Consider the following 27774-nt stretch of genomic DNA (forward strand, 5'->3'; position numbering starts at 1 on the left):
CTACTAAGCAGCAGCTTGCAGTTTCCAAGTTGGCACTTAAAGTCAACTCATCCTTCCTCCCTCCCTAAGCCTACAGAACACTGAAGAGGGGGGCGCTGCAGTAGAGCGCGAAGAATATGGTGCTGAGTAAGCTCTCACAGGAGCCCCATTCCAGGGCAAGGAACGATGGTCGGGACACACAAAGCATGGCCAGCTGGAGTGGTGTCTGCTTCTGCAGCTCTGGATCCTTGGGTTGGGAGTCACTCCACGCCTGGGTCTATGAAACACCCTGGGCGTACTTTTCTCAGTGGCATGTGACCTTATGAGACAGAACTGGGCTCAGAAGGTCTGAACTGATAGCTGTCCAGTCCTCATCCACAGTTTTCTTCATTTTGTGGAGACCCCAGGTTGGTTAGGAAATCTGGAGTGTGTCCACGGGCATATGCCTGGAGACACAGCTCATGCAGCCTGGGTCAGCTGTGACAGACAAACTGTCATGCTGACACAGCCATGGCACCAGCTTTCTATGGCCTTAGGAGAAAAACACAGGACCAGCCCTGCTGGCATGTCACAACCCAAGGTGACTCCCCAACAAATGGAGCTCATGAAGACCATCCGCTCACTCAGAGGGTGCTGTGGCTGCAGTCTCAGGGTGAGAGTGGCCTTCGGGCTCCCCAAGCTCTCTGCCCACCCAGGGAGGCATCTCACCCTGCACCACCCACTTCCTAGATGGGGCACTGTGGTCCCTTTACTGAGGGTCTCCTCACTCCAAGTGTCAAGTCATCCCTTCAGAGTCTTTCCCTAAGTCTTCCCTCCACTTTTGTCCATGTAACGTCACCACTGATTGGCTTCTCATCCCAGGCACACACCTTTCATGCTGCCCAGGAACATGTGGCCACAATAGAGGACAACCCTCATTTAGCCCCAAGCTTCCCATGGAAAGCCTACTGGGCACCAAGCACCTGCCAGGTCACAAGCTCATCCTAAAACACAACCCCATTTTGCAAAACCCGTTTAATCAGAATAAATTTTTTTAAAAATTGGGGAAAGGGAAAACCAGGTGTGGTAGTGCACTCCTCTGGTTCTAGCACCTGAGAGTCAGAGGCAAGTAAATATGAGTTCAGGGCCAGCCTGGTCTACATAGTTCACTCCCAACAGCCAGGGCTCAAAAAAGGCCAGGGGAAGGTGCCCCATGCAGGAAAGGGTCCCTGGGGAGTGGCCCTCATCCTTGCTCCTTCCCCAGTTTGAGTCTGTAGAAAGTCACTCTACTGCCATGTCCTGTGGGGATCTCAGGCCCAAGCCTCTACCTGCAGGGTCATGGTGACTCGGGGTGCAAAGTTCCTTTATGTCCCCTCCATCACAGGCAGGGCAGCTGGTATGGTGGCCTCCTGGATTCTGCCAGGCCTGTCAGAAACAAAAGTCAGGGTGACCCAACCAACCTTAAAGCCCTTGAAGCTGTTCGGGTGGTGGTTCAGCAGGGGAACCGAGTCAGATAATACATGTCAAGGCCCACGGAGCAGTGGGGACGGCCACGCTGGAAGAGTAGTGTAAAGAACCAGGAATTACATTCCAGGATTTGCTTGGGAGAAAGACTGGGCCATATGGACTGGCCACTTGTATGGCATATCAGCAGCCTTATGGGCCTCAGTAAAGGCCTGTCATCCACATGGGCTCAAGGAGCGCAGTACGTACACCAGCTGTGAGGACCAGATGGCGTCAAAACTAAGGGAAACTTCAATCTCTGCAAGTCAAGGGCAGGGCTGCTTCTGCTTGGGTGTCCCTGCAAGGTAGCCCAAGGCCCATGATGACTGGATGTTCTGAGATGCCTTCGTTGGCCTCACTGTGAGCTGCAGAAAGAACCTGCAGACATGACCTGACGGAACAAGCCTCAGTTTGCTACGGGGATGGGGCTGTAAGCCTCTCCCACCCCACCCCCATCCGTGTATGTGTGTGTGTGTGTGTGTGTGTGGTGTAACATGGTGTCTGTGTGCCACGCAGCAGAGAGATTCTTCTGCTTTGAAGGTCACTATAGAGCAGGTCTGTGGAAATGGAGAGATGTGTCAGAGTTTTAGGCATTTGTTACTCTTCCAGAGAACCTAGGTTCAGTTCCCAGCACCAGCGTGGCAGCTTAACTCCAGTTCCAGGAGATCCAATGCCCTCTGACCTCCATAGGCACACATGGTACACAGACATACATGCAAGCAAAACACCACCCATATACACAAAATTATTTTAAAATATTTAAATAAAGTAATAAAGCTGGCCTGCCTTAGTAATGCCTGAGTGTGGCTCTCCATTCCCCCCCATGACCTACCCCTGAGGGTATCTTGATTGCACAAAGCCCTGCATCTCAGCAGCTGCAATCCCAGCTTTAACTGAGGTAACAGAGGCTGAGGCAAGCCAGAAACTGACACCTGGAATCCAGAGGTGCCTCAACAAGGGAGCACCACTGAAATGGGGGGGGGGGGGAATGCCACTTTCCACCCACCCTCCTTCCTCCCCAGTCCCTTCATAGAGGCCACACAGACCTCAGCCATCACCTGTGCCTTCCCTCCTCCTCATAAACAGAGTGAAGCTTGTTGATCAGGAAGATCTTGTCCTCTCCCTCCTGAAAGGCCAGAACACAAACCTGAGAAGACAGAAGTTGCCCATCCCCCCCACCCCAGAATTGACCTGTTCCAGGCTACTGGGGAGCTCATGTAGGAAGTACAATATGGCAAAGTGTAGACAGAGACCAAAGAAGGGCTGCTCAGGCATGGTGGCCCACACCTCTAATTCCAGTGAAGGAGTCAGAGGCAGGCAGATGTGTGAGGACAAACCCCCCAGTACTAAAACCACTGAGACAGGAGGATCATTTTGAGATTAAGGTCAATCGGAGCTACATAGTAAAACCCTATCTCAAAAATAAAGACCAGGGTTGTCCGAAGGATCCGCAGAAAACTCCCCAGAACCCACAAAGAAGTAGGAGAACCCAACTCTACACAGAATTTTTACAAAGTAATAAACTCTTAAAAAATAAAGGTTGGGGCCGGGCGTGGTGGCGCACGCCTTTAATCCCAGCACTCGGGAGGCAGAGGCAGGTGGATCGCTGTGGTTTGAGGCCAGCCTGGTCTACAAAGCAAGTCCAGGACAGCCAAGGCTACACAGAGAAACCCTGTCTCGAAAAATAAATAAATAAATAAATAAAGGTTGGAAATGTAACTCGGTTGGCAGTGTGCTTACCTAGCATACAGGAGGCCCTTGGTGCAATACCCAGCACCAACTTAAAATGTGGATCAAAAATCCAACCAGAGCCGGGTGTGGTGGCGCACACCTTTAATCACAGGACTAGGGAGGCAGAGGCAGGCAGATCACTGTGAATTCAAGGTAAGCCTGGTCTGCAAATCAAGTCCAGGACAGCCAGGTCTACACAAAGAAACCCTGTCTCAAGGGGAAAAAAAAAAAAAGCAGGAGAACCTGGGTACAGAGTGAAACTCTTGGTCAGGTGTGGTGGCGCACGCCTTTAATCCCAGCGCTCGAGAGGCAGAGGCAGGCGGATCACTGTGAGTTCGAGACCAGCCTGGTCTAAAAAGCGAGTATAGGACAGCCAAGGCTTCAAAAAGAAACCCTGTCTAAAATTTAAAAAAAAAAAAAAAAGTGAAACTCTTATCTCCAGAAATAATAGAAGGGGCACAGGGCACCTGGTAAGCGAGGTGCGCAGGCTGGCACTCACATTCCGGATCTGTTCCTTGAGCAGGCAGATGACCTCACGTTGGCCTTTCACCACCTGAATGTTGAGGTAGATGACAGCCCTGAGGAGATGGTGGAGGCTCAGGCTCAGGGTGATGGCAGGACTAGGACAGCACAGGATACTACCCCGGGCCAGCCTCACTGCCACCCCACCTGTAGGACTCACAGCAGCAGGGCTGACACCAGGAAAAGGAAGGCAGTGTTTTCCACCAGGAGATGGTGCAGCCAGGGCAACCAGGAGGCCGTGGAACCAGCATGCTCCAGGCGTCGCACCCAGACTGTGCCTGCCTCATACATGGTGTTCAGTGTCCGAAAGGGGCCGCAGATGCTTGAGGGCCTCACCCTGGAGAAGGAGAAGACCGGGAACCCTGAGGCAACAGTCCCACTCTCAGCCAGGATGAGACATGCCCTGTGTCACCCCAAGCCAAAGAACAAGCCTCCACTCACTGCCAGACAGCATAGCACAGGAAAACCGCTGCGCCCAGGAATGAAGGGAAGCAGAGCAGGGTGAGGAAGACGGTGCTCATGTGTGAGGCCAGCCAGGGTCGTCGTGGTGCCTGGCAGTTGGCCATCAGGCTTGCCTGGAGACAAAGGCCATGATTTGCACTCTGCCAAGACCACCAGGCCCTGCCTCGAAGACTCTATTTCCCCCCAACCCTGGTCCTCTAAGACTATGGTTCATACTGCTTATCAACCTGGCAAGACCAAGACTCATCCGGTGGGCAAACCTCTGGGCACCCCTGTGATTGAGCATATTTAGATTCACTTAACTGACGTAGGAAGACCCACCCTGAAAGCTGGCACCATCCCACAGCTGGGGTCCTCCTTCACTGCATTAAAATGAGAAAGCCTGCTGAACCCCAGCATTCCTCTCTGCCTCCTGACTGAGGATGCCACGTAATCAGCTGCCTCGTGTTCCTGCTGCCATGCCTGCCCTGTCACGGAGGACAACACCCTCTAAATGAGCCAAAATAAACCATTTCCCCTCCCCCCCTAAGCTCCATTAACACAAAGAGGGAGGAAAGGGGCAGGGAGACAAAAGCTGAGCCTGCAGCCAGGCCCCAAGCCAGATGCCAGGACAGGACAGGACAGAGGCCCTGCTCCCCTCATCCTAGTGGGTGCCAAGAGAAGACTCTGGTAGAAGCTGGCCTAGAGTCTGGAAGGAGCCAGCTGAGCTAAAAGCTTCCTCCAGAGGCAGTAGAAGGCAGAAGGCTGGACATACCCATCAGCCCCTGAGCACACCACCTGAGGAGGGAGACCCAGAGTCACTCCCAAGAGATGTGGGAACCAGCAGATGTCTCTAGTCTGCCTAAAACAGGAATGGCATGGAGGGACAGCCCAGTGCTACCAAGTTACCCTCTTTTTTGGGGGGAGGGCAGTGGGGAGAGGGATCCTATTATATAGCCCTGACTGCTCTGGAACTTGCTCGGCAGACCAGGCTGGCCTTGGACTCAGTGACTGGCTGCCTCTGCCTCCCAACTGCTGGGAGTAAAAGTGCCCACCACCACCAACCTAGCCCACATTACCTTCTTGACATGGAAAAGGAGGAGGAGCCTGACGACCTGCACTGCCGGCAAGAGCGGTGAGAACAGGACGCCCAGCCTGAGGAGGGCAGAGGGAGGGCTAGTGAGCATCCTTCCAACCCTGCCCAGAAAGCCACCCACCAGGACTCCCCGCTGCCCACCCACCACCAAAAGAAGGCTGTTTTAGCCCAAGAAAGCGGGTAGGAGCCCCTCACCAGGTCAGTGTCTGCCCATAAATCAGGTCCAGAACATTCCTCGCGATGTCAAACTCTGGCTTCTGCCTCCTCTTGAGCTTCCTCTCTGAGATGAGCCTGGATGGAGGAGCCCCTGAAGGTGAGTCGGGGCGGGGGGGGGGGGGGGGGACCCTCATCCCCACAGCACCAGGCCACCTGCACCACTACAGGCTAGCACCCAGCAAATGTCAGGAGAGACAGTGGCCACCCGGGCCTGGGGGCTGTCACCACAGAAGCTCCTCTGAGCCTGCCCTCTAAGAGAGACACCACAGCATCAAGTGATGTACTACTTTAAAACAAAACAAACATAGAATCGACATGGGAAGGATAGAGGGGACAGCTCAGTAGATAAGAGCACCTGCTGTTCTTCCAAAGGACCTGAGTTCAATTCCCAGCACCCACATCAGGTAGCTCAAAAACTGCTTGTAGCTCCAGCTGTGGGTTAGTAAGGAATATCTCACTCCTTTTTTTTTTTTTTTTTTTTTTTTTTTGGTTTTTTGAGACTGGGTTTCTCTGTGTAGCCTTGGCCATCCTGGACTCACTTTGTAGACCAGGCTGGCCTCGAACTCACAGCGATCCACCTGCCTCTGCCTCCCGAGTGCTGGGATTAAAGGCGTGCGCCACCACGCCCAGCTATCTCACTCCTTTTTAACAGCCTCCATCACCACACGCATGTACGCGCGCACACACGCCCACACACACGCACGCACGCGCATACACACACACACACACACACACGCATGGGTGCGCACACACACACACACACACACATGCATGCACGCACAGAAAATACACATAAATGATACAATAAAAATGGAACGGGCAAGCTGCCACATATCTGAAATTCCACCACTCAGAAGGCCGAGACACAGTAAGTCAAGCCAGGACTACATAGTGAGCCCCAGGGCAGTCAGGCCTTTGTCTCAGAAAAGACAAAAACAAACAATAAACCTTTACTTTTTCCCAGCACTCAGGAGGCCAAGCCCAGCCTATACTACACGGAAAGACCAGTGAGACCACGCGTCAAGAAACCAAAAGTGGCAGGGCATGGTGGCTCACACCTTTAATCTCAGCATTCCAGAGGCAAAGACAGGCAAATATCTGTGAGTTTGATACCAACTTGGTCTGTGTCAGGAGTTGGCCAGCTGGGACTACATAGAGACCTTGTCTCAAAACTAAACAAAACAACAACAACAAAAAACAAAATAAAACAAAGCCTTCTGGGTGGGGTGGCATAGGTCTGTAATCTCTGCTCCTCAGAAATCACAATGAAGTAGGAAGATTGAAGTTTAACGTGAGGCTTTTACCTCAGATGGAGGGGGGAAAAAAAGGTTGGTAAAATGGCTCAGCAGGTGTACCAACCCTAACAACCTGAGTTCAGTCGCCAGGACCCACTTCGTTAGAAGATAACTGATCTCCCAGAGCACATGTGCCCACACACATGCACAAAAACACACACAATAAAACAGGTATAAAGAGCAGGACATGGTGGTGTACGCCTTTAATCCCAGAACTCGGGAGGCAGAGGCAGGTGGATCTCTGTGAGTTCAAGGCCAGCCTGCTCTACAAAGGCAGCCCAGGACAGCCAAGGCTACACAGAGAAACCTCACCTCCAAAAGCCAAAAAGAAAAGTTTGAAAAAGTTATCTCACTTTTCAACTCTCATTAAACTATGTATTCTCAAAGAAAACACAGCAGGATTCAAAAAGCTAGAACCCACAGGGCCCGCCCGTGACATTTTAAAACTGCCCCTCCTCTCTCTTCCGCTGCCTGCGAGCAACACTGAAACCTTAACTTTCCTTTCTAAGCTGAAACTGCCTCCCATCCGGCCTCCCACCGTCCTTGTCTGAGAAGTGTTCACAGACTGGCAGGTTTAGCCCAGCACACGTTGGCTCTGGCCCACTTGTGCCTCCCCCACTGACCTAGGTGGGTCCCGGCAGGACGCCAGAAGCCTTCTCACCTCCATATCAACTCCCCAAAAAGGGAGTCCAAGAGTGTGAAGAGGAAGTCCACGACCATGAGGCGATACAGGTCCTGGCCCACAAAGTCCTCCCAGCACCCGCCCTGCAGGGCGGCCACCCTGCGGCCCAGCCAGTGGTAGCACAGCACACCCAGTACAGCCATCTTCAGGATGAGGTTCCTGTACAGGCGAAGGTTTGAGAGGCTAAAGGAGAAGAAGCCAGACAACGGATACGCCAAGAGCCCTACCCGGCAGCCCGTGCGCCCAGCCACACACCTGCAGATGGCCATGTATACCTCCAACACAGGGGAGTCGTGCCGCTCCAGGGTGGCCAGGCCGCGGAACAGGTAGGAGGCACTCAGGTTAAGGACACTGACCACCAGGGGCAAGGCGAGCAGCTCCAGCCCCTGGCTGTCAGCATCAGGTCCCTGTAAGAGCAGAGAGGGTTGGAAAAGGCCATACCACTCACAGGGACATGTTCACTGTGGCTGTCCTGTGCGAGCAGGCACTACCGGAACGGTCTGGCTGAAAGATGGGGCCACATGGCAGGTGGCAACCCTCCCCCAAGACAACACAGCTCGCCTCCGGCCTCGGTTCCACCCCAGAGGAATCGAGGAGGGTGAGAACCATGGGGTATGACCCTGGCCTGATGGGGTCATGGGGTCTCAGCCACTGGACATTCTGTCCCTTGCCTCACCTGAATCATGACCTCGGAGAAGGTGAGGACAGCCACCGCACAGCCCACTGTGGACCCCAGACACAGCAGCCATCCCAGACCTAGGACGACAACCTGCCGCAGCTGCCCGTATGCGCTCCGAGGGCGCTTTCGAAGTTGCCATTCAGCCAGCAGCTCCTGCAGGTGGGCAGAGTGCCCCCCAGAAAGAGGCCCCTGAGCGGACACAGTCCCTCCTGCCCAAGCCTCAGCACCCTGGAGCACCTGTAACTCCAGCTCCCTCATGTCCCTGGAGCTCAGCACTAAAGCCACAGAGGCAACCCAACTGAAGAAAGAGTGCAGGAGCTCCTGGTCACCGTTAGGGAAAGACCACCACAGCCCGGAACCTCCACACCAGCTGGCCACCACTCCCACACAGATCTGACCATTTATCTGATCCTGAGAGGATCCAGGCCAGGTCTGCAGAAGCTGAGTGGCCATGGATGGGGCAGGCAGCTGCTTACCTTTAGTTGAGTGCAGATGTTGTCCTGCTGGACACGGGAGGCCCGCTTCTGAGTCACCTTGTAGTCCCAGGAGCAGAAGACAGTAAGAGCATGGATGCCCTTGGTACTGCCAACCCGGTAGCTCTCCCCAAAGGAGTGAGACATGCTAGTGGGCAGCAGAGACAAGCAGGAGGTGAGCCATGGAAAGGGATGGGGAGACGGATGAGTAGACGGGTGGACGGGCAGGTGGACGGATGGGCAGATGTGCACAGATGGGAAGGATGTGTCGGCAAGCAGGTAGCTGAGCAGATGGGCAGATGGATGGGCAGACTGATGGAAGAAAACACTCATGCAGGAGGGGGGGACGCAGGAATGGTTAGATGGGTAAGAGGGTAAACAGATGGACAGGCCGGTGGATGGGTGGGTGCGAGTGGAAAGGAAGAACGAGTGCACAGAAGGAAAGACTAATCGAGACAGAGAGGTGGATGGGAAAGCGGATGGGTGGGCGGATGGGCGGCTCGATGGCAACATGGGGTGGCAGGCACGAGGGGACGGGCAGGCGGGCAAGGCGCTGGAGGGAAGACTGGTGCTCAGAGTGAGGGCCACATGGCTGAGGTCATTACCTGTACACCAACACGATGCAGGTAATGAAGAAGACGGCCCCCACTGTGAAGAGGTAGGCCAGCGGCATGTTATAGGGCAGGCTGCCCAACCTGGGGCTGCACTGGCCCCCTTCCCGCGGGGAGACACATGACTGGCTCAGCGTGGTGTTGCTGTAGTAGCCGTAGTACATGACTGTGTGTGTGAACCGGCCCTGGCAGGAGGACAGAAGGTCACGGACCCTCCCTTCCTTCCTTCCTTCCCCTAACCCGGTGCTTCTCAACCTTAGGAGGGTTGAGAAGCACCTTAATACAGTTCTTCATGTTGTGGTGACCCCTCCCCCAGCCATAAAATCATTTTGTTGCTACTTCATAACTGTAATTTTACAACTGTTACGAATCATAATGAAAATATCCGATACGCAAGATATTTGATATGCGAGCCCCAAACGGGTTGCCGCGACCCACAGATTGAGAATCACGGTCCTAGCCCATTCTCGGGCCCCCCAGAAGGAAAAGCCACCCATAGGGACACCTCGGAACCGGCAGGAGCCCACCAGGGAAACTGGGACAAGACGGCACAAGAGGCCAAGGCAGGAGCTGAAGGCCTCACCCCGCCTGTGAGGAGTTCCAGACCAGAGAAGGTAGGGACAGGGCCTGACGGGTCAGGCGGGAAGGCGGCCTGCACACCCACGAGGAAGGCCAGCAGAGGCACCAACATCAGCGTGTTGAAGACCAACAGAGTCTTGAGAAAGAGGAAGTAGGAGAGGACGCTGGAGCCAAACTGCCCGCTGATCTGCTTCAGAGCGTTGCGCCATGGCCTGGCGGCATAGAGGCCTGAGAGCAGCGCCAGCCCCAGGCTGTGCAGAGCCTGTAAGGACAGATGGAGGACACCCTGAGGACTGAGGCGCCAGGACAGATCACACGGAAAAAGCTGACGTTCCAAGTCCCTGGATAGGACAGCACTAGGGTAGGGTGTCCACACCCCAGCCGCCCACATCCACAGCAGGTGACCTCACGGCTCAGAGGTCCTACCAAGATACAGGAGTATCTGAGCCGGCTGCAGCAGGAGAAGGCCCCATGTCGGCCCTGCTGGCCCCTCCGCTTTCCCTTTGGGCTCCAACTTTTCTCTCTGGGGGACAGAAACAACACCTAGAGCATAAACCCCTAAACTACAGAAGAATGTGAATCCCCCCTCCCACGTGTCCCCATCCCCCACCCCCAGAGCCCAGGAAGGCCACCTGAGGCCACGGGGCACTCACCTCAGCCAGCGCTTCTCACCCAGGCTCAAGGGCATGTTCCGGACCATGTGGTCCCTCTGGGCCCCCGACAGACCCTGAAGCTCCTTCACTAGCAGGCTCCGCTTCTCTACCCAGAGGAAGAAGGTCCCTCAGTGCCCAGCATCCTTCCTGCTGTATACTGACCAGGGCTCTGGGCAGCCACCAGCCTAACGCAACCCTCTAAGACCCACCCAGATGCCTCCCGTCTGCCCATACAGCCAAAGCCGCACCTGGGCCAACGGTCCAGACCATGCTCCTGACAGCCCCGCCCCCTCCCTCACTCTTCTACCCTTCCAGCTCAGGAGCCCCTTCTCCAGGCCCCGCCAGATCCTTGTGACGTCCTTAAGGCCCAGGGGACCCCAGTACTTCCCAGCTGTGTTCAGTACTTAATAAGAGTGGAGGGCAGGGCCTGACCACAGGGGGAGCTGTTACCCACCCATTCCCCCACCTCTCAGGACATGTGATCAAGGTACCTAGGACTCAACATAATGAGGTTCGGGGAACCAGTGGTGCTCTCCCTCATCTTAGAGGTCCTAATCCTGTCACAGGGGGAATAGGGACAGGTGGGCTGTGATGTTAGTGCTCTCAACGCGACAGTCTAGAGTCACCTGAAGATGGGTCCCGGGGCATGCCGGGTCGTACTCAATTATTTCAATCAGCGTGGGAAGACCCAGCCTACCGCTGGGCAGGGGATCCTGGGCCGTATATAACAGAGGGGGCAAGCTGAGCCCCAGCATCTGCTCAGTCTCCTTAACTGTGGACACCACATGACCAGCTGCTTTAAGGCCCTGTCACCTGGAACCCCGCCACACTGGACTGTGAGGCGGAGTAAACCTGTGTCCCTTACGCTGCTTCTGGCAGAGTATTTATCACAGCGACAGGAAGAGAAACTGTTAACCACACTTCCGGCAGATGCCACCTCGTGTTTATGACTACCCTGTGGGGCGGGGGAGGAGTTTCCTAACTCCAAATTTACAGACAAATAATCTGCAGAGGCAAGGCGGCCAGAGTTCAAGGCCTCGGCCCTGTCTTCAGTCACCAAGGGCCTGGAGACAGATTGGTGACAGTGGCTGCCTAGTTCTCAGTTTACTGGGTCCCATCCACTGGGAGGGAAAGAGACAGGCGCAGGGGAGAGCGGCCTTCAGGAATGTGACATGGCCAGGTGGCAGGGTACATGGAGAAGCTGAGCCAGTCACCTGGATTCAGACCCCACGGCACGCTAACCCACTCCGCACCCATCATCGGGAGCCTTGGGCCTGAGGGCCTTGGCACTGGCCTCTTCCGCTCCAAGTCTCTTTCTCAAGGCCGCCGCCCTGGAGCCCTAGGCTGGGCTGCTCCCACGGTGCTTTTCTGCAATGTCACATCTAGTGCTTGCCTCTGCCCTTCAGCATCCTGATGCCCCATTGACTCAGCTCATGTTTGTCTCACCCAGCAGGAAGTAAAAGCTATGGCTGGGTCTCCTGACCACCATCACAGGCTGGAAGCCTCCCAGCACTCAGGGATGGGGGGGCATGGGGGGGGGAGGGGGAATGGGTTGAGGTGGAGAGGGTAGGCCTACCCTGGAGAAGACCTTTGCAGCTCATGTCCGATACGAAAGGTTCCTCAAGAGCGGCCTCACATCCAAGCAGCCCTCAGGCAGCAGGAGAGAGAGGCTCCCTGGCTGTTGTGTCCCGGCTCCTGCCCGGCCGGCAGGGTGGGTTATTCACTCACCATCCTCCTCCAGGATTGCGGAGTCCAGCTCCAGGTCATACAGGCGAAGGCTGGGCCGGGCAGAGTGTACCACATTGCCCAGCAGGGGCCGGCTGCTCCTGCGCCGCAGCCTCACGGTGCGGTTGTAGTATTGGGATATGATGGCCCCACGGCTGCGACCTTGGAATACAGGTGGCAGGGTAGCAGAGGGTAAGAACAGGACTGGCTTCAGACCCGTCTACAAAGCCCTCAGCACCAGGTTTCCCTGTCCCTCAGCCCTTCCCAGGGCTGGGGGAAACCCTTTACCCAGAAGCCCAAGAGCGTATTTTTCCTCTCATGACAAATGTTGTCATGTTTAGAATCCAGTAAAGCTGAGAGTAGCGAGTGGCATAGTGAGATGCTGAGCTTCAGGCCCCAGCAACAGGAAGACTGGGAGCCCAGAGGAACGGACACCCAGGCTGGGGTGAAGGCCAGCACAAGAGCAGAGGGCCCTACTCACCAATGGTACGACTGGGCATGCTGGCCAAGATGCGGAGAGTGGCAGTGCTATGGGCAGGGACACCTTCGGGGGCTGGGAGGGGCTGGTAACCTCTGCCTAGGGATGAAGGAGAAGCTGCAGCCCACCCCATGCCTGTAACACGCAAGGGCAGGTATTCCCAGGTCCTGCCTGCACCAGGCCTGCGCTCACCTGGAGGCAAGGGGAGCAGCTCCAGCCCCTCCTCAGCCACGCGAAGACTCTGCTCTTGAATGAGCTGGTGGAAGGAGTCGTGAACTTCACTCTCTTCATAGGGGCTGGGATCCAGGCTACGGGGGAGAAGTACGTGGGAATCCATGCTTCGGGCCGCTCCCGCTTCCAGAAGGCTCCACATCAGACAAATACATCCCAGAGCGCCGGAACCAGGACTTACTCTTCATCCCCTGTGGTCTCTGGGACATCCAGGGCTAACGCCAGTGGCTGAGCCATGGCTGTGGTACAGCCTCAGGCGGTTGGTCTGCAGACCTAGGGAAGCTCAGAGACTACATGCAGACTGTGGGACCCCACACAGACCATCTGTTGAGACAAAAATCACCTTTCAATACCTGGCACCCACTCCTTGGGGCCCTTACTTGAGGCAGAGACACACACTCCAGGAATTCCCACTAACTAAACACAGACTGACTGACTGACTAACTAACTAACTAACTAACTAAACACAGGGTTAAACGAGTGGCCCCAAATAACATTCCCACTAGTGACTGACTGGCTCTGGGGAAGGGAAGAAAACAGGAAGGAAGGGTGCGGCCCGTAGCTCCCGCATTGGTTTCCTAGATGTCGCCAGTCCCGGGAAGCCGGGGGAGAGGGCTAAGAACACTACCCCTTTCAGGTCTGTTCCCAGGCGTGGCCCTAAAGCGCCATGCCCTTTAGAGAAGGGCCCCGAGGCTCGGAGGACTTCCCTGTGCCCGCCCTATGACCCCAAAGTGCTTTCTCTAGCAGGAAGCGCGGCTAGGCAGCCACAAAGCCCTGCCCCCAGCACCGCGGAGGCAGCGTCCACACACAGGACTCCTTGAAACCGAATCCCCAACACTCGGGTCTGGGTGCTCCTCCTGTCCTCGGGAGACTGCCTCCCCACATTTCCAAAGCAGCTGGAGGCTGGAGGAGGAAGCTGAGCTAGCACAAGCTCCCTTTGTCCCGCACGATCACCCGGCACAGTTACAACGAGAGCGTTGTTAGGGGCTTATTGTCCTCTTGGCCCAAGGCCCTAAGTGAGTGCGCAGCAGAAAGAGCAACCAATCACCTGACTCCAGAAGGTCTGTCCCCTTAGAAAGCAAGCCCAGACGATCCTTCCTGCCTTCCTTCGCCTAAGGAACTCGCAGTTTTCCGGAGCACTCCCGACGGCCAAGAGTCCCCTGCGCAAACCGGACTAGCGCCCGGCACGCCCCCGCCTGCACAGCAGTGAAGCGCAGCAGGGTGAGGCCAGCCTGGAGCCAGCCGGTGGTGGCCCCGCCCGGATGGAAATCAGCCAGGAGAGGTGGTGCCCTCTTAGTTCCTAGGTCCCCTCCCTGGCCACAGTACTTCTCAGGCTCACGGCCCCAGACCGCCCCACACTCCTTTTCCACAAGGGGCTGGGAGTGCTAAGGGCCGGGACCCCGGATCTGCCTGGGCGCTAGGTCATCAGTGCCTCCTGGGGCCAGCCAGGTGCGCGCAGACCCGTGGCGCACCATTCTGCGCCCTAAGCCAGATGGGGAGAAGCCAGGAGCGGCAATTTCCAGGAACCTGCACCCAAGCTGTCAGCCACCTGGTGGAAACAGCCGACCCCACACCGGAGCTGCGACCCTACACCCCAATGCAGGCGACCTGCTGGAGGGAGGATCCCGTCCCCCTAAGTGGCTCACCTGTGCGCGCACCGATCGCGGGGAACCGCAGTCTCAGCTCCACCACCAGAATAGTCAACAGTCAGTAATAAAGGGTACAGTAATTAAAGAACTGTCTTTGATGGCTCTCAGACTGGCAGGTAGAGGTAGCCCCAGCACCCGCCCACGTGGCAGCTGCCGGAAAAGTCACATGACTTGCGCCGGCCCGCCCGCCCGCGTGTAGGCCCCGCCCATTCAAAACAGTGCCCTGTGCCCGCCAGCTTCGGACTCCACCCCAGCGATCTACCCTCAAGTCTGAGCAAAGTGGGTGCGTCGGAGTATTTGGATGTATACAACCCTTAGGCGGAGTCCCTAATTTTGGCGGGGAGTCGGTTTCTCCAAGTTTCTAAACGGGACTGTATTTCCACGCCCACCCACGTCCTAGGGTTATTTACCAGTCCCTAGCCTTCCCACACGCAATCGTGTAATCCCCTCCCCGCAGCCTGGGTTAACTGTCCCCCACCACCACCTCTCACAGAGGAACGGAGTTACTGCCTCCTCCGCCCTGGGCGTGGTGTCTGTTTCTAAAGCTAGAGTTAAGCTGCTTCCGGTAGCCATCGTCCCAAGTGCTGCGCCAATCGCCTGGTTTTCTGTGACTAACACAATAGTCAATGATCTTTCTCTTTCACAGATGAGAAAACTGAGCCTAAGAAAGTTTTACCTCCCTCCAAGTGTCACCAGCTGGAGCTGGGGACTTGGCCACCAGGATGCTCCATGGAGCCCCTTCCCCCATGAGAGACAGAATGGCCACGCCTCCCAAAAAAGGATAACAGACACAGAAAACGTGTGGGGCACAAAGATGAGATAGTAGGGTTCACTTGAGCTTGGGGGAAGTGACAGCTCCTTGGCAACTGTCCCTGTGTGGCTGGGTAGGCTTACCAAGCTGTGTCTTGGCACCAGGCGTCTTGGCCTCCAGACCCCGGCCCTCCTCAGTCTGTCTCCTTGCACTTAGACTGAATTTTGCATGACGTCAGACCCACCCGGAAAGTCATTTCCTGGGGAGCCTTCTTGCATGAACTTGTTGGATACAGTCTCAGAGAATCCAGAGCTGAGATGACAAGGCCTTAAAAGAGGTGAACAGGGAGGAAGGGCTGGGGCTCCCAGAACTGGGAATTGGCCAAGATAACTCCTAAAGAGTGACTGGCAGGGAGCCGCTTCCTAAGCCCTTAGGCTGGGCTCGGGCGCCACAACCTGGCCAGGGCGTAGTAATAGGGAGGGCAGTCCCTGGATTAAGGCGGTGAGTTCAGAAATAACCTGCCAGCCTGCCATAGCGGCACAGGCCTTTAATACCAGCCTTGGGCAAGTATCTCTGTAAGTTCAAGGCCAGCCTGGTCTGCATAGTGAGTTCCAAGACAGTCAGAGCTACACAGTGAGAGCCTGTCTTGAAATAGCAAAGAAGAAAAGAAAGAACTCCAGGGGAGCTAGCAGCTGCATGTGCTGGAACCCTCCACGTGTCACTATCGAGCTCTCTGGAGCGACTGAGGAGAGCAGATAAGGGACTGGAGGCCGGGAAGGGGAACGGCAGGAGAATTGAGAGCACGGGGAAGCGAGTCCTCCGGGTGCGTGCCCACTGAGCGCCTCTCACCTGTGCCCCGGCCCCTCCGGTGCTGCGGTGCAGGAAGTCTGTATGCAGAGGCAGAGGAAACTGCGGGGGAGGGGAAGGGGGGAGTGGGTGGAGAGGAGGAGGCGCCGTGCCCCCCCTCCCCGTTCCTGTCACGTGACCCCATCCCACTCCCTCACAGCCTTGCCTGGTGTGTCAGGAGCTGGTCGCAGGAGGGGGCTCTTTGGGGAGCTTGGCCCCTTGCCCCTTCGTGAGCTGCCTGCGGTGTAGAGGTAAGGACTGTGAGGGGAAAGAAGGCCAAGGCTGCAGCTTCCTCCGGTGTAGGGGTTTCTCCTTTTCTCATGGTTGAGAACACCTCCTGTTCTGGGTCCCTTAAGAAGACCAGAGGAGACCTAGGCTGGTCAAAAAGGAACACACAGAACGGGGCCCTAGTACATCCAAAGCTGGGGTGTTGCAGGAAGTGGGGCTCTAGGAGCTGTGGGGTTTCGGATAGGGCTGACTGCCCAAAAAGCCAGTTAGCACATGGAAAAGAGTGGTGATTGCGTTTTTCCGAAGCTTAAAGTTCACGACAGGCTTCTCTTTCCTCACGTCCTGGAGGCTCTTCACTGCACTTGACAGGCAGGGAGACTAAGCGTTGGTTGTGTGTTTGTTTGAGAAGTGGAAGGGGACAGCTCAGGCTCCGACCCCAGCAGGCGTCTTTTCAGTAGTGGGCATTGCCAGGGCCCCCCCTCGTTCCTCATACAAGCAAAGATCTTGTCTGTCTGTCCCCGAGAGCCTACCGGGATGTTTCGCCAGTGGTCAGTGCAGTCAGGACCAGCTCCCCGAACGCCTGAATCCCAAGCGGCCTCGGAAGAGCTGTGGGAGCAAGAAGTGGACCGGCTGTGCGCCTCCCGGGCGCCGGTGCGGATGCTGCCCTACGCCATGGCGGACAAGCGCTTCATCCGGTGGGTGCTGCATTGGACAAGCTGCGGTGGGGGGCGGGGGGGGGGAGAGGGAGCGCCGGAGGATGCACCTGTCAGATAGATGACTCAAGGGCGCCCCCATCACCACGGTCCTGTAGGGAACTGCGGGAGCCCGAGGCGGTGAAGACCTGGTGGCAGCGGTGGCACCATAGGAGGCAGGTGGCGCGACAGCACCTGAGGGAGGCAGCACAGCGGCTGGCCCGGGGCTTCGGGCTCTGGGAGGGAGCTCTCTACGAGATTGGGGGTAGGATCCCATGGCGACCCTCACTTCCCACCTCCCTAGTCAGCCCCTCCTCCGTGTACAATCCTTTGATTCCTCCCGTGCACGCCTAGGTGGGTGACAGCCCTCTGGGAGATGCTGCACTAATGCTACCCTGGGCTGGTCCCCACTCAAACAGATCACACAACCCTGGGATTCTCACACGGGTGCCTGACCCTCCCTACTTTGCTCCCACAGGCCTCTTCGGGACTGGGATCCAGTCCTACTTCACGTTCCTTCGCTTCCTGCTGCTGCTCAACCTGCTGACCCTGTTGCTGACCACCTGCTTTGTGCTGCTGCCCCTGGTCTGGCTCGGCCCTCCTGAGCCAGGCCCTGCCCTGAAACCGAGTGAGTGCTGTGATTCCCCTGACCCTGTGGGCCTCAGTCTGGGCATGCTGCATGGGCTAGCCTTGGACTCGCACGGATGCCTCCCAACACAACCTCAGACGGCCTCAGTATATTAGGGTAGAGGCAAAGGAGCTGAAGATAGCGCGGCATGTGTACCTTGGGGACCCTACCCAGACGGTCTTCTCTTCCTCCTCAGCAGGCGTCCAGTGCCCCGGCAGCCACCTGCCCCAGAGGGCCATGCCAAGGTTCCACAACCCAGTGTGGAATATTTTAACTGGCAGGGTAAGTGAGGTCTTTACTGCTATGCTCCAGGGCATCTGGGAGACTCCAGTCTGAAAGGACTCCAGCTCCTCAGGAGATATTTTTCCTTTTCAGGGAGAGTCTTACACAGGCCAGCCAGACCAGATATAGGGACATAATAGGAACATGTGCCCATAACCCATAGAACCTAGCTTGGAGCATGAAAAAACTGGGGGAAGGCGTCCGGGCCTCTAAGATAAGCACCTCCTCCCACTGGGCGTGGTGGTGCGCTCCTTTAATCCCAGCACTTAAGGCAGATGCAGGTGGATCTCCGAGTTTGAGGCCAGCTGGGCTATACAGTAAGTTCCAGAATGGAGAAACCTGTCTGGCTTGGGGGGGGGGGTAGGGGGACAGAGCAGAGGGGAAAGTAGCTCCAAATCCCAGGGGCCCCCTGAGCCAGTATCTTGAGATCTGGATCCAAATCTGTACAGCCTTGGACAAGTCACCTAATTTCTTTGAGTGTCTGTAAAACAGAGACAATATTAGGCCAGGCACAGCGGTGCATACCTGCAAACACAGCCTTCAGGAGGCCGAAGCAGGAGGATCACAAGTTCAAGGCCTGCCTGGGGAGCACAGGGAGCTGGTGTCCTTCTAGGCCCAGAACTCACCTGCACGCACGCGCCCTCACTGTGTCCCTAGGCCTTCAACAACACCTATCTCTTCTATGGTGCCTACCGGGCAGAGCCAGAGCACAGCTCCGCATACAGCATCCGCCTAGCCTACCTTCTCAGTCCGATGGCCTGCCTGCTCCTCTGCTTCTGTGGGACACTGCAGCGGTGAGGAAAAAAAACCCACACTGTCTCTACCCTTGGCCATCCTCCTCAGGGCAAGGAGCCCCTCAGTTGGCAGACAGATAGCTGCGCTGCAAGACTCACCCTGGTCCCCCAGCCTGCCCCCTGTACAGTGAAGCTGGCCTCCAAGAACAGGGGTCCCTGCCCCAACATGGGAGGCCAGAACCCCACCCAAGCTACTGCCAAGGTTGGCGGGTGAAGGAGCCCCCCACAGCAATCCTTCTCCTTTCCTCCAGGATGGTAGAGGGGCTGCCACAGCAGCCACTCCAGGGCCAGGGCTACAGGGCGCCCCTCAGCGCCAAAGTGTTCTCATCATGGGACTTCTGCATCCGGGTGCGGGAAGCCGCCACCATAAAGAGACATGAAATCAGCAATGAGCTGAAGGTGTGTGCAAGGCAGAGCATGTGTGGTGATGACTTTCCAGGCGAGGGGCTCTGTGTGTCTGTCTGTGTGTGCAGGGTGGGAAAACATTGTGACAGGGCGTTTAAACGAAAATGGCTGTGCTTGGGGCGGTGTGTGGCTGTGAACAAGAGTGACCACACCGCAGTGTGAATCAGCTGTGTTTGCGAACATGCACATGTTACAAGGATGTGTGAGCCAGGCCTGGTGGCGCACATCTTTAATCCCAGCACTTGGGAGGCAGAGGCAAGAAGATCTCTGTGAGTTCGAGGCCAGCCAGAGCTACACAGTGAGACTCTGTCTTAAAGTAAATCAGTATGTAAATGGGTCTAGGTATGCTGTGCATGGCTGATCTCGCGCTCAGGAGGCTGGGCCAGGACGGTTGCCATGAGTTTATGACTAACCTGGGCTACAGTCACATAAGTGCCAGGCCAGCCAAGATATGGTACAAAACCCTGTGGAGACTGCTGGCTTGATGTTTATCTCTGGCTCTCACATGTGGGAGAAAGGGACCAGCTCCTAAAAGTTGTAAGCTCCATATGTCACCATGGCCTTCACACACACACACACACACACACACACCTCCATGTGTGCACCATGGCCTTCACACACACACCCCTCCATGTGTGCACTATGGTGTTCACACACACACACATACACACACACATACAACCTCTATGTGTGCACCATGGCCTTCACACACACACACACACACACACACACACACACACACACACCCCTCCATGTGTGCACTATGGTGTTCACACACGCACCTCCATGTGTGCACCATGTACTCGGCTGAGTGAGAGCGTGTCTGTGATTAGTGGTGGCTAGTGACTGGGTGAGGGTGGGTGTGGGCGTGGAGTGCTTCAGGCTCGTCTCTCCTCCCTTCAGGTGGAACTGGAAGAGAGCCGCCGCACGGAGCTGGCTCAACAGCGGACCCGGGCCCAGAAGGCCTGCCACCTGCTCGCCCACCTGCGGACCAATGGTCTCATTTTACTCCTGGTGGTTGGAGCCATCAGCGCCATCTTTTGGGCCACCAAGTACTCACAGGACAACAAGGAGGTGTGGGATGGTTGGTTGTATGTTTGTTCGCTCTTCTGGTGTGAGCTGTGGGAGGAGAAAGGTGACCCCACTTTGCAGATGATAAAATGGAGGCTGTGTCTTCGGAACCCTGACCTCCTGGTTTTCTCCCCACAGGAGTCCCTTTTTCTGGTGCTCCAGTATCTGCCTCCTGGAGTCATCGCCCTGGTCAACTTCCTGGGTCCCCAAGTGTTCACAGTCCTGATCCAGCTGGAGAACTTCTCCCCCAGCACTGAGGTCAACCTCACCCTGATCTGGTGAGCACCCAGGTGCATCATGGGGGTCCCCAGGTCGTGAACTGGGAGGCCCTCATGTTCACCACCACACCAAAGGGGAGGTGGGCGGTGCCCCTAGAGCACTCAGCCTCAGGGACCCACAGTCGGGGCCTCTGCTGAAGGGAGCCAGCAGCCTGCATCAAGCAGAGGGCCATTCAGAGGGGCAGGGTGCTGTTTGGCCTTGGGGCGTCAAGAACCAGCTGTGTACACTTTAAAAATCTGGCAATTTGCCATGTGGCAGTGGCGGCGCATGCCTTTATTTCCAGCACTTGGGAGGCAGAGACAGGCAGGATTTCTGTGAGTTCGAGACCAGCCTGGTCTACAAAGTTAGTGCTCATAGATAAACCCTGTCTTTAAAAAAAAAAAAAAAAAGCCAAAACCAGTCAGGCATGGTGGTGCACACCTTTAATCCCAACACTCGGGAGACAGAGGCAAGAGGACTGCTGTGAGTTCAAGGTCAGCCTGGTCTACAAAGCAGGACAGCCAAGGCTAACACAGAGAGACCCTGTGTCAAAAAACAAAAACAAAAACAAAACCAAAAAACCAAAACAACAACAAAAAAAAACCCTGGCAATTTGAGACACAGCTCCTGGACATCAAGAGAGGTGGGCACCTTACCCTGATCACCCTAACTTAGCCTAAGAATGCTGGACCAGTTTCCTGCCTGTTTGAGAGGCAGGTAAACGGAGGCTTGCACTGCTGAAGTGTCCTGGCCCAGGTCACCCTCCTCCCCCCACCTCTGCTGTTTGGTCAGGATTGCACTGCAAGCCGCACCTGGGGTGTTCTCCACGAATCCTGTGTGCCTTGCCAGCTTCTCTCCCGTCTCGCCTCTGTGAGCCTTGCCTTCTTCCCTCCTCTGCCTCCCTCATCATCTGATTTGCTTTGAAACAGAAACAGCTTGAACTGTAGCAGCCACGGCGACACAGCCCTAGCACTTGAGAAGCAGAGGCAGGAGGATTACAAATCCAAAGTCAGCCTGGATGCCATCAAAACCCATCAACGTCAGGGTGTGGCAGGAAGGCTCAGCAGATGTAAGCACACGCCATGCCAGCCTGATGGCCTGAGCCTGAGACACATGTAAAAAGCCACACGTGTTAGCACGCGTGTGTAACCACAACACTCCTGTGTTGAGATGGGCGAGAGACAGGAGAATCATCTGGGAGCTCTCAAGCCAGTGACCGTGGAGTACACAGTGTGCAGCCTTAGAGAAGAGAGGCCTTGTTTCAAGACTTTGTTTGCTGTTTGTTTTTGAGACAGGTTCTTGCTCTGTAGACTAGGCTGGCCTTGAACTTACGGAGACCTGCTTGCCTCTGCCTCCCAGTGCTGGGATTTAAAGTGTGCCAGGCTGGCCTTAAACTCACAGAGACCACCTGCTTCTGCCTCCCAGTGCTGGGATTAAAGGTGTGCGCCACCACACCTGGCCCTCTTTATCTTAAAGGTGCTCCAAAGGTAAAAGAGTAACAAACTCCCAGGTTCCCCTGCTCTCAGCCTGCGCTGCACTGGAGGCCAGCCCTCGGTTCCCAGCCACATTGTACAGCACTGTCCCAGACACGGCGCTGGCCAGAGTACAGACATGTGATCGTTTCAGGCCGTCAGACCAGTGCAGTCCCGACACACCCAGAAACTACACCTGGCATGTGTTTCTGACGCCTAAGGTCTGAGCACTGAGCCCAGGAGTTAGCAAGTTGGGCTGGGAAGTAGCTTAACTGTAGGTGTGTGCTTAGCATGAAAGAGGACCAGAGTTCAGATCCCAGTGCCTGTGTAAGAGCTTGTAACACTCCACACCCCACGCCAGGGTTGGGGTCAGGGAGATGGGTAGTCCCTGAGAGCTCATTAGCCAGTCTGGGTAGATCCCAGGAGCTCATTGGTCAGTCTGGGTAGATCCCAGGAGCTCATTGGTCAGTCTGGGTAGATCCCAGGGGCGCATTGGCCAGTCTGGGTAGATCCCAGGAGCTCATTGGTCAGTCTGGGTAGATCCCAGGGGCGCATTGGCCAGTCTGGGTAGATCCCAGGAGCTCATTGGTCAGTCTGGGTAGATCCCAGGAGCTCATTGGTCAGTCTGGGTAGATCCCAGGAGCTCATTGGTCAGTCTGGGTAGATCCCAGGAGCTCATTGGTCAGTCTGGGTAGATCCCAGGGGCACATTGGCCAGTCTGGGTAGATCCCAGGAGCTCATTGGTCAGTCTGGGTAGATCCCAGGAGCTCATTGGTCAGTCTGGGTAGATCCCAGGGGCACATTGGCCAGTCTGGGTAGATCCCAGGAGCTCATTGGTCAGTCTGGGTAGATCCCAGGAGCTCATTGGTCAGTCTGGGTAGATCCCAGGAGTTCATCAGCCAGTCTGGGTTGATCCCAGGAGCTCATTGGTCAGTCTGAGTAGATCCCAGGAGCTCACTGGTCAGTCTGGGTAGATCCCAGGGGCGCATTGGCCAGTCTGGGTAGATCCCAGGGGCATATTGGCCAGTCTGGGTAGATCCCAGGATCTCATTGGTCAGTCTGGATAGACCCTGGGAGCTCATTAGCCAGTCTGGGTTGATCCCAGGAGCTCATTGGCCAGCCTGGGTAGATCCCAGGAGCTCATTGGCCAGCCTGGGTAGATCCCAGGAGCTCATTGGCCAGCCTGGGTAGATCCCACAGGCTCATTGGCCAGTCTAACTTCAAACACTGAGCTTCATGTTCTGTGAGAGGCCCTGGCTCAAAACAAAAATTTAAATTTAAAAGTGGAGAGTAGAAATACGACTCAGCAGTTAGGATCAGGTAGAGCTCTCCCAGACGACCCAAATTACATTCCCAGCCCCCACATCAGGCAGCTCACAACTGCCTACAGCTCTGACTCCAGGGCAATCCGACGCCTCTGGCCATCACTGACAGCTACATTCCCATGCACATAACCACACACAGACATAGAACATGTAATTAAAAAAATAAAAATAGGGGGCTGGAGAGATGGCTCAGATGTTAAGAGCACTGACTGCTCTTCCAAAGGTCATCAGTTTAATTCCCAGCAACCACATGGTGGCTCACAACCATCTGTGATAGGATCTGATGCCCTCTTTTGGCCTACAGGTGAACATGCAGATACGCACTCATATAATAAATAAATAAATAAATAAATAAAAATAGCACTCAGGATTCAGAGACAGTCAGATCTCTGAGTTTGAGGTCAACCTGGTTCACAGAATGAGTCCCAGGTGAGCCTGGGCTAAATAGTGAGACCATGTTTCCAATAAATAAACAAAAATAAAAAGTTTTAAAATTTAAGCAGAGAGCAATAAAGAGAGATACACAGTCAACCTCTGACCTCATGAACATGTACAGGCGAGTGTACCCAACACACATGCAACACACGTACACGTGTACGCACGCGCGCGTGCACACACACACACACACACACACACAGCTAGGCATGGTGGTGCTCTCCTTTACCACTAGCCCTCAGAGGCAGTGGCAGACAGATCTCCATATGTTTGAGGCTAGCCTGGCCTAGCTAGTGAGTTCTGAGCCAACCAGGAAGGTGCATAGTTTCTCTAGCGAGATGCATCTTTTTTTTTTCTTTCTTTCTTTCATTTATTTATTTATTTTTGTCTTTTGAGACAGGGTTTCTCTATGTAGTCTTGATTGTTCTGGACTTGCGTTGTAGATCAGGCTGGCCTCGAACTCTGCCTACCTCTGCCTCCCAAATGCTGGGATTACAGGGAAACGTCTTATTTGTAAAGTTGGCGGCGGGGAGGAGAGCTGCATGGTTCAGTGTTTCTAAAACCATGGCTTAGAAACAGGACCCTTTCGCTGAGAATTATGTAGGTCAGATTTGAGGAACGCATTTTGGGAAACACTGGCAAGAGATGATGCAGGCTGAAAGGAGGCTGAGCTCTTATTAAGAAAGGAGCAGAGCCCAGGACACAGGATCTCAGACACCAGCCACTCTGTGGTCTGGATAGAACCAGACCCACCCTCGCATGACGCATATCCCGTCCGCAGGTGCGTGGTGCTGAAGCTGGCCAGTTTGGGGATGTTCTCCTTCTCCCTGGGTCAGACTGTGCTCTGCATAGGTAGAAACAAGACCAGCTGCGAGTCCTATGGCTACAACGCCTGCGACTACCAGGTGTGTGGCAGCCCGTTGCTTCCCAACAAAGCTTCACTGTGCCTAGCTGGGGGCCAAGTTGCCATACTGTGGCATGCCCGCAGGGGGCGCCCTGCGCCACACTCCAGATGTTCTGTAGCTCTCCTGGCTTGGGCGTCCTCTGCTATAGTTCTACCCGAGATCATGTCTGACTCCAAACGGGCACTGAGACCCACCTCAGGCACCAGTCCGCTGCCACCCCAGCCCCGGCAAGCAGTGGGTGAGGGAAGGGCATCCGGGCAACCCTGAGGATAGTGATGGGTCCCCTCCCTCTGCATCGCAGTGCTGGGAGAACTCAGTGGGTGAAGAGGTATATAAATTAATCATCTTCAACTTCCTGCTCACCGTGGCTTTCGCCTTCCTGGTCAGCCTGCCTCGGAGGTGAGCTACATGGGGACGCCCCAGGGGACGGCGTGAGTGAGGGTGCGATGGCGCATGTGTCTCGCATACCCGTCTTGCCTGGAGTGTACCCTGATCCCCCCCTACCCCAGGCTGCTAGTGGAGCGATTCTCGGGCTGGTTCTGGACTTGGCTGGACCGGGAGGAGTTCCTGGTGCCCAAGAACGTGCTGGACATCGTGGCTGCACAGACTGTCACCTGGATGGGCCTCTTCTACTGCCCCTTACTGCCACTACTTACCAGTGTCTTCTTCTTTCTCACCTTCTACATCAAGAAGGTGAGGGGGTTGGGGCAGGCGGCCCCGTGGGCACCCTGAGCTCTGCAATCCTGTTTCTACCCTCCCCTTCCTGGACCTCAGACTCCATGGTCTAGAACACACGCTGGTGAATCCTGTTGTCTCTCGCCTGCAGTACACCCTCCTGAGGAACTCCAAGGCATCCCCGAGGCTTTTCCGAGCGTCCAGCTCCACCTTTTTCTTCCAACTGGTGCTGCTCTTAGGCTTGCTTTTGGCTGCAGTTCCCCTGGCCTACGTCATCAGCAGGTGATGAAGGCTGGTGGCCGGGAGGCTGGTCCAGCAACTCCTACCCTAGACTCTGACAACCCTGCCCGCTCCCATCTCTCCAGCACCCGCTCCTCCTGGGACTGCGGCCTCTTCTCCAACTACTCCAGCCCCTGGCAAGTGGTACCGGAGCTGGTGGCCCTTCAGCTCCCGCTCCCTGGCCAGCGTGCCCTCCACTACCTCAGCTCCCACGCCTTCAGCTTCCCGCTCCTTATTGTGCTAAGGTGACTCTAAACAGCAGGCACAGCACGGAGGGAGAAACCCCAGGGGCTTGCTTCCTTCCCCAGGGTGGTGGACACCTGACCATCTGTAGGCTGTGTCGCGGGGTGCAGGAGCCAGGGACACATGGGCTCAAAGACAGGCGACCCCGGGGGCATACTGTAGGCATCTCTGGGCTCCAAAGATGCTGTGAGGACTGCACGGCCACTGGGGAAACAGAGTCCCTGGCGAACCAGCTTTGCCATGTTGTAAGACACAGAGTGAAGGCTTATGGGAAGAAGGGGAGGTCGTCAGAGAAGCAGTGAGCCCTGAGATGGAGACAGTTAGAGCTGGGCACACATGTTGGCCGAGCAGTCAGGAGCCTGAGGCAGGAGGATCGCTGTGACTTTGAGGCCACCCTACCTACAGAGTGAGCTCCAGGACAGCCTGAGCTACATGACAAGACCCTGTCTCAAAGATACAGACTAGAGGAGAGGCAAGGAAGTCAGACTGTGGCCTGCCTGGGAGGTGACTGACCTGGGGTCCTAACTGCTTTAAGCCTCGCGCTGACCGTGTGCGTCTCCCAGACCCGGGCGAACGCCAGAGCCATCCAAGCGCTGCGGAAGCAGCTGGTGTGGGTGAGTGGCTGCCCTGCTGAGTGTACTGGAGGGCTGGGCTGAGGAAGGCGGGGTTTTTTCCCTTGCAGTGGGTGTACCCCCCCCCCAGGTTAGGGAGGAACCCTTGCCTGCTGTAACAGACACCCGACTTCGGTGGAGGCGTGGCCTTGGGTTGAAGCAAAGCCTTAGGTTACGGGCGTGGTCTAAGTCGGGGCCCCGGCGCGTTGGGGGCGGTGCTGCGGTGCTTCCGGTCCTAGGTCAGGGGCGGGGCTTCGAGGTGAGAACAATTCCTGGCGGGGGCGTGGTCTCAGGTTGCTTTGTGGGCGTGGCTTCTGGCTACAGCTAGTTTCTAGCTAACGCCTGGTCTCTGGTTCCCTGCAGCAGGTCCAGGAGAAGTGGCATCTGGTGGACGACCTTTCGCGGCTGCTGCCTGAGCTGAGCCCGGAGCCGGAGTCCCCTCACTCTCGAGCTTCGCGTCCACGGTCCTTCTGCCCCGGATTCCCGTGCCCAGGCTCACCGGGTCCCAGGACGTCCCGGCTGGAACCCTCCAACAGGCTGAGTTCCACGAGCCTGGGAGGCCCCGGTGCCTCGGTTCCCGCCTCCAGATTTCACTTCCCTAACCACACAGAACTGTAGCACCCACCCCACCTCCCCTAGCTCTTCCGCAGCTTCCTGCAGCCCCTCCCCCACTCCCAGCCCTTCCACCTCCTCACCCCCACGATATCTGGCCCCCGGAACTACCACCTATACAGCTGGCTCCTGGCCTTTTGTTAACACTCTCAAAGCGGGCCAAGGCCTCAGGTCAGCAGGAGGAATATGATCATTTCTACCTCTGTTTTATTCTAGCTCATCCCCTTCAAATGTTTCACTGTTTTATAGTGTACACAATGGTACGTATATTAAGTCATGGATGCGATTTATAAATATGAATTATTTTTTTTGGAAAGACTTAAATTTCTTAGGAAGGGGCTACTCAGAAACGTTTGTGTACCCCTCTCCGTGATGCTGTAAGAGCTGGTTTTGAACAAGCCTGGACTGAGGGTTCATCTGTACCTCCTGTGCACAAAGGCGAAGCTGTGCTCAGCAGGAGGTAGGCTGGAACCAGATACTTGGACTCCAAAGCTACGCTAAACCCGCATGCAGCTCTGAGGAGAGTGGCTTGCTGAAGCTGAGTGACAGGCTGGGTCTCTCAGGGAAAGCAGATCAGGGCCCATGGCCCACATCTGTACCTCCACCTTCCCTGTGAGCACCCCCTGCCCTGTCCGCGGGTGAAAGTGCACACCCTACCCGGCTCTCAGAGGCAAGGTACTGCGGTCTGAGACCTATGGGGGGTGTGCTGTGGGAGGTGACCCCAGAAAGGGATATGTTCG

The 27774-nt window shown here is 55.9% G+C and overlaps 2 protein-coding genes across 15 annotated transcripts; one reads left to right on the plus strand and one right to left on the minus strand.

Moving 5' to 3' along the window:
* Positions 1-978: 978 nt before the first annotated feature.
* Positions 979-15535, minus strand: TMC6 (transmembrane channel like 6). 10 transcript variants are annotated; one of them, XM_084749048.1, is made up of 21 exons: positions 14520-14719; positions 13922-14069; positions 13055-13197; positions 12835-12950; positions 12646-12741; positions 12168-12326; positions 10440-10545; positions 10213-10309; positions 9791-10048; positions 9202-9392; positions 8600-8744; positions 8121-8276; positions 7700-7851; positions 7424-7603; positions 5447-5542; positions 5235-5310; positions 4156-4289; positions 3875-4051; positions 3692-3770; positions 2508-2608; positions 979-1383 (listed from the first exon to the last, which is right to left on the minus strand). In XM_084749048.1, exons 3-20 carry the CDS (start codon positions 13108-13110, stop codon positions 2516-2518), a joined length of 2367 nt encoding a protein of 788 aa, XP_084605174.1. In that variant the 5' UTR covers positions 13111-13197; positions 13922-14069; positions 14520-14719; the 3' UTR covers positions 979-1383; positions 2508-2515. The 10 variants fall into 10 exon arrangements, 9 of the variants coding, with proteins under 9 accessions (XP_084605174.1, XP_084605172.1, XP_084605173.1 ...); XM_084749046.1 differs by having other exon boundaries at positions 2520-2608; positions 14520-14718; XM_084749047.1 differs by having other exon boundaries at positions 2520-2587; positions 14520-14717.
* TMC8 (transmembrane channel like 8) lies at positions 15496-27350 on the plus strand. Of its 5 annotated transcripts, none has more exons than XM_084749057.1 (17): positions 15907-16096; positions 16280-16370; positions 16849-17042; positions 17159-17304; positions 17518-17667; positions 17864-17949; positions 18607-18743; positions 18995-19142; positions 20052-20222; positions 20358-20497; positions 24491-24614; positions 24916-25013; positions 25124-25307; positions 25441-25571; positions 25655-25813; positions 26347-26425; positions 26786-27350. In XM_084749057.1, the coding sequence occupies exons 3-17, from the start codon at positions 16882-16884 to the stop codon at positions 27038-27040; spliced, it is 2169 nt and encodes a 722-aa protein (XP_084605183.1). In that variant the 5' UTR covers positions 15907-16096; positions 16280-16370; positions 16849-16881; the 3' UTR covers positions 27041-27350. The 5 variants fall into 5 exon arrangements, with proteins under 5 accessions (XP_084605181.1, XP_084605183.1, XP_084605182.1 ...); XM_084749056.1 differs by having other exon boundaries at positions 16871-17042; XM_084749055.1 differs by lacking the exon at positions 15907-16096 and adding an exon at positions 15496-15610 and having other exon boundaries at positions 16280-17042.
* The last annotated feature ends 424 nt before the right edge of the window (positions 27351-27774 follow it).

This window comes from Acomys minous (genome assembly GCF_964271855.1).
Source record: "Acomys minous genome assembly, chromosome: 12".
NCBI classification, from domain to species: domain Eukaryota; kingdom Metazoa; phylum Chordata; class Mammalia; order Rodentia; family Muridae; genus Acomys; species Acomys minous.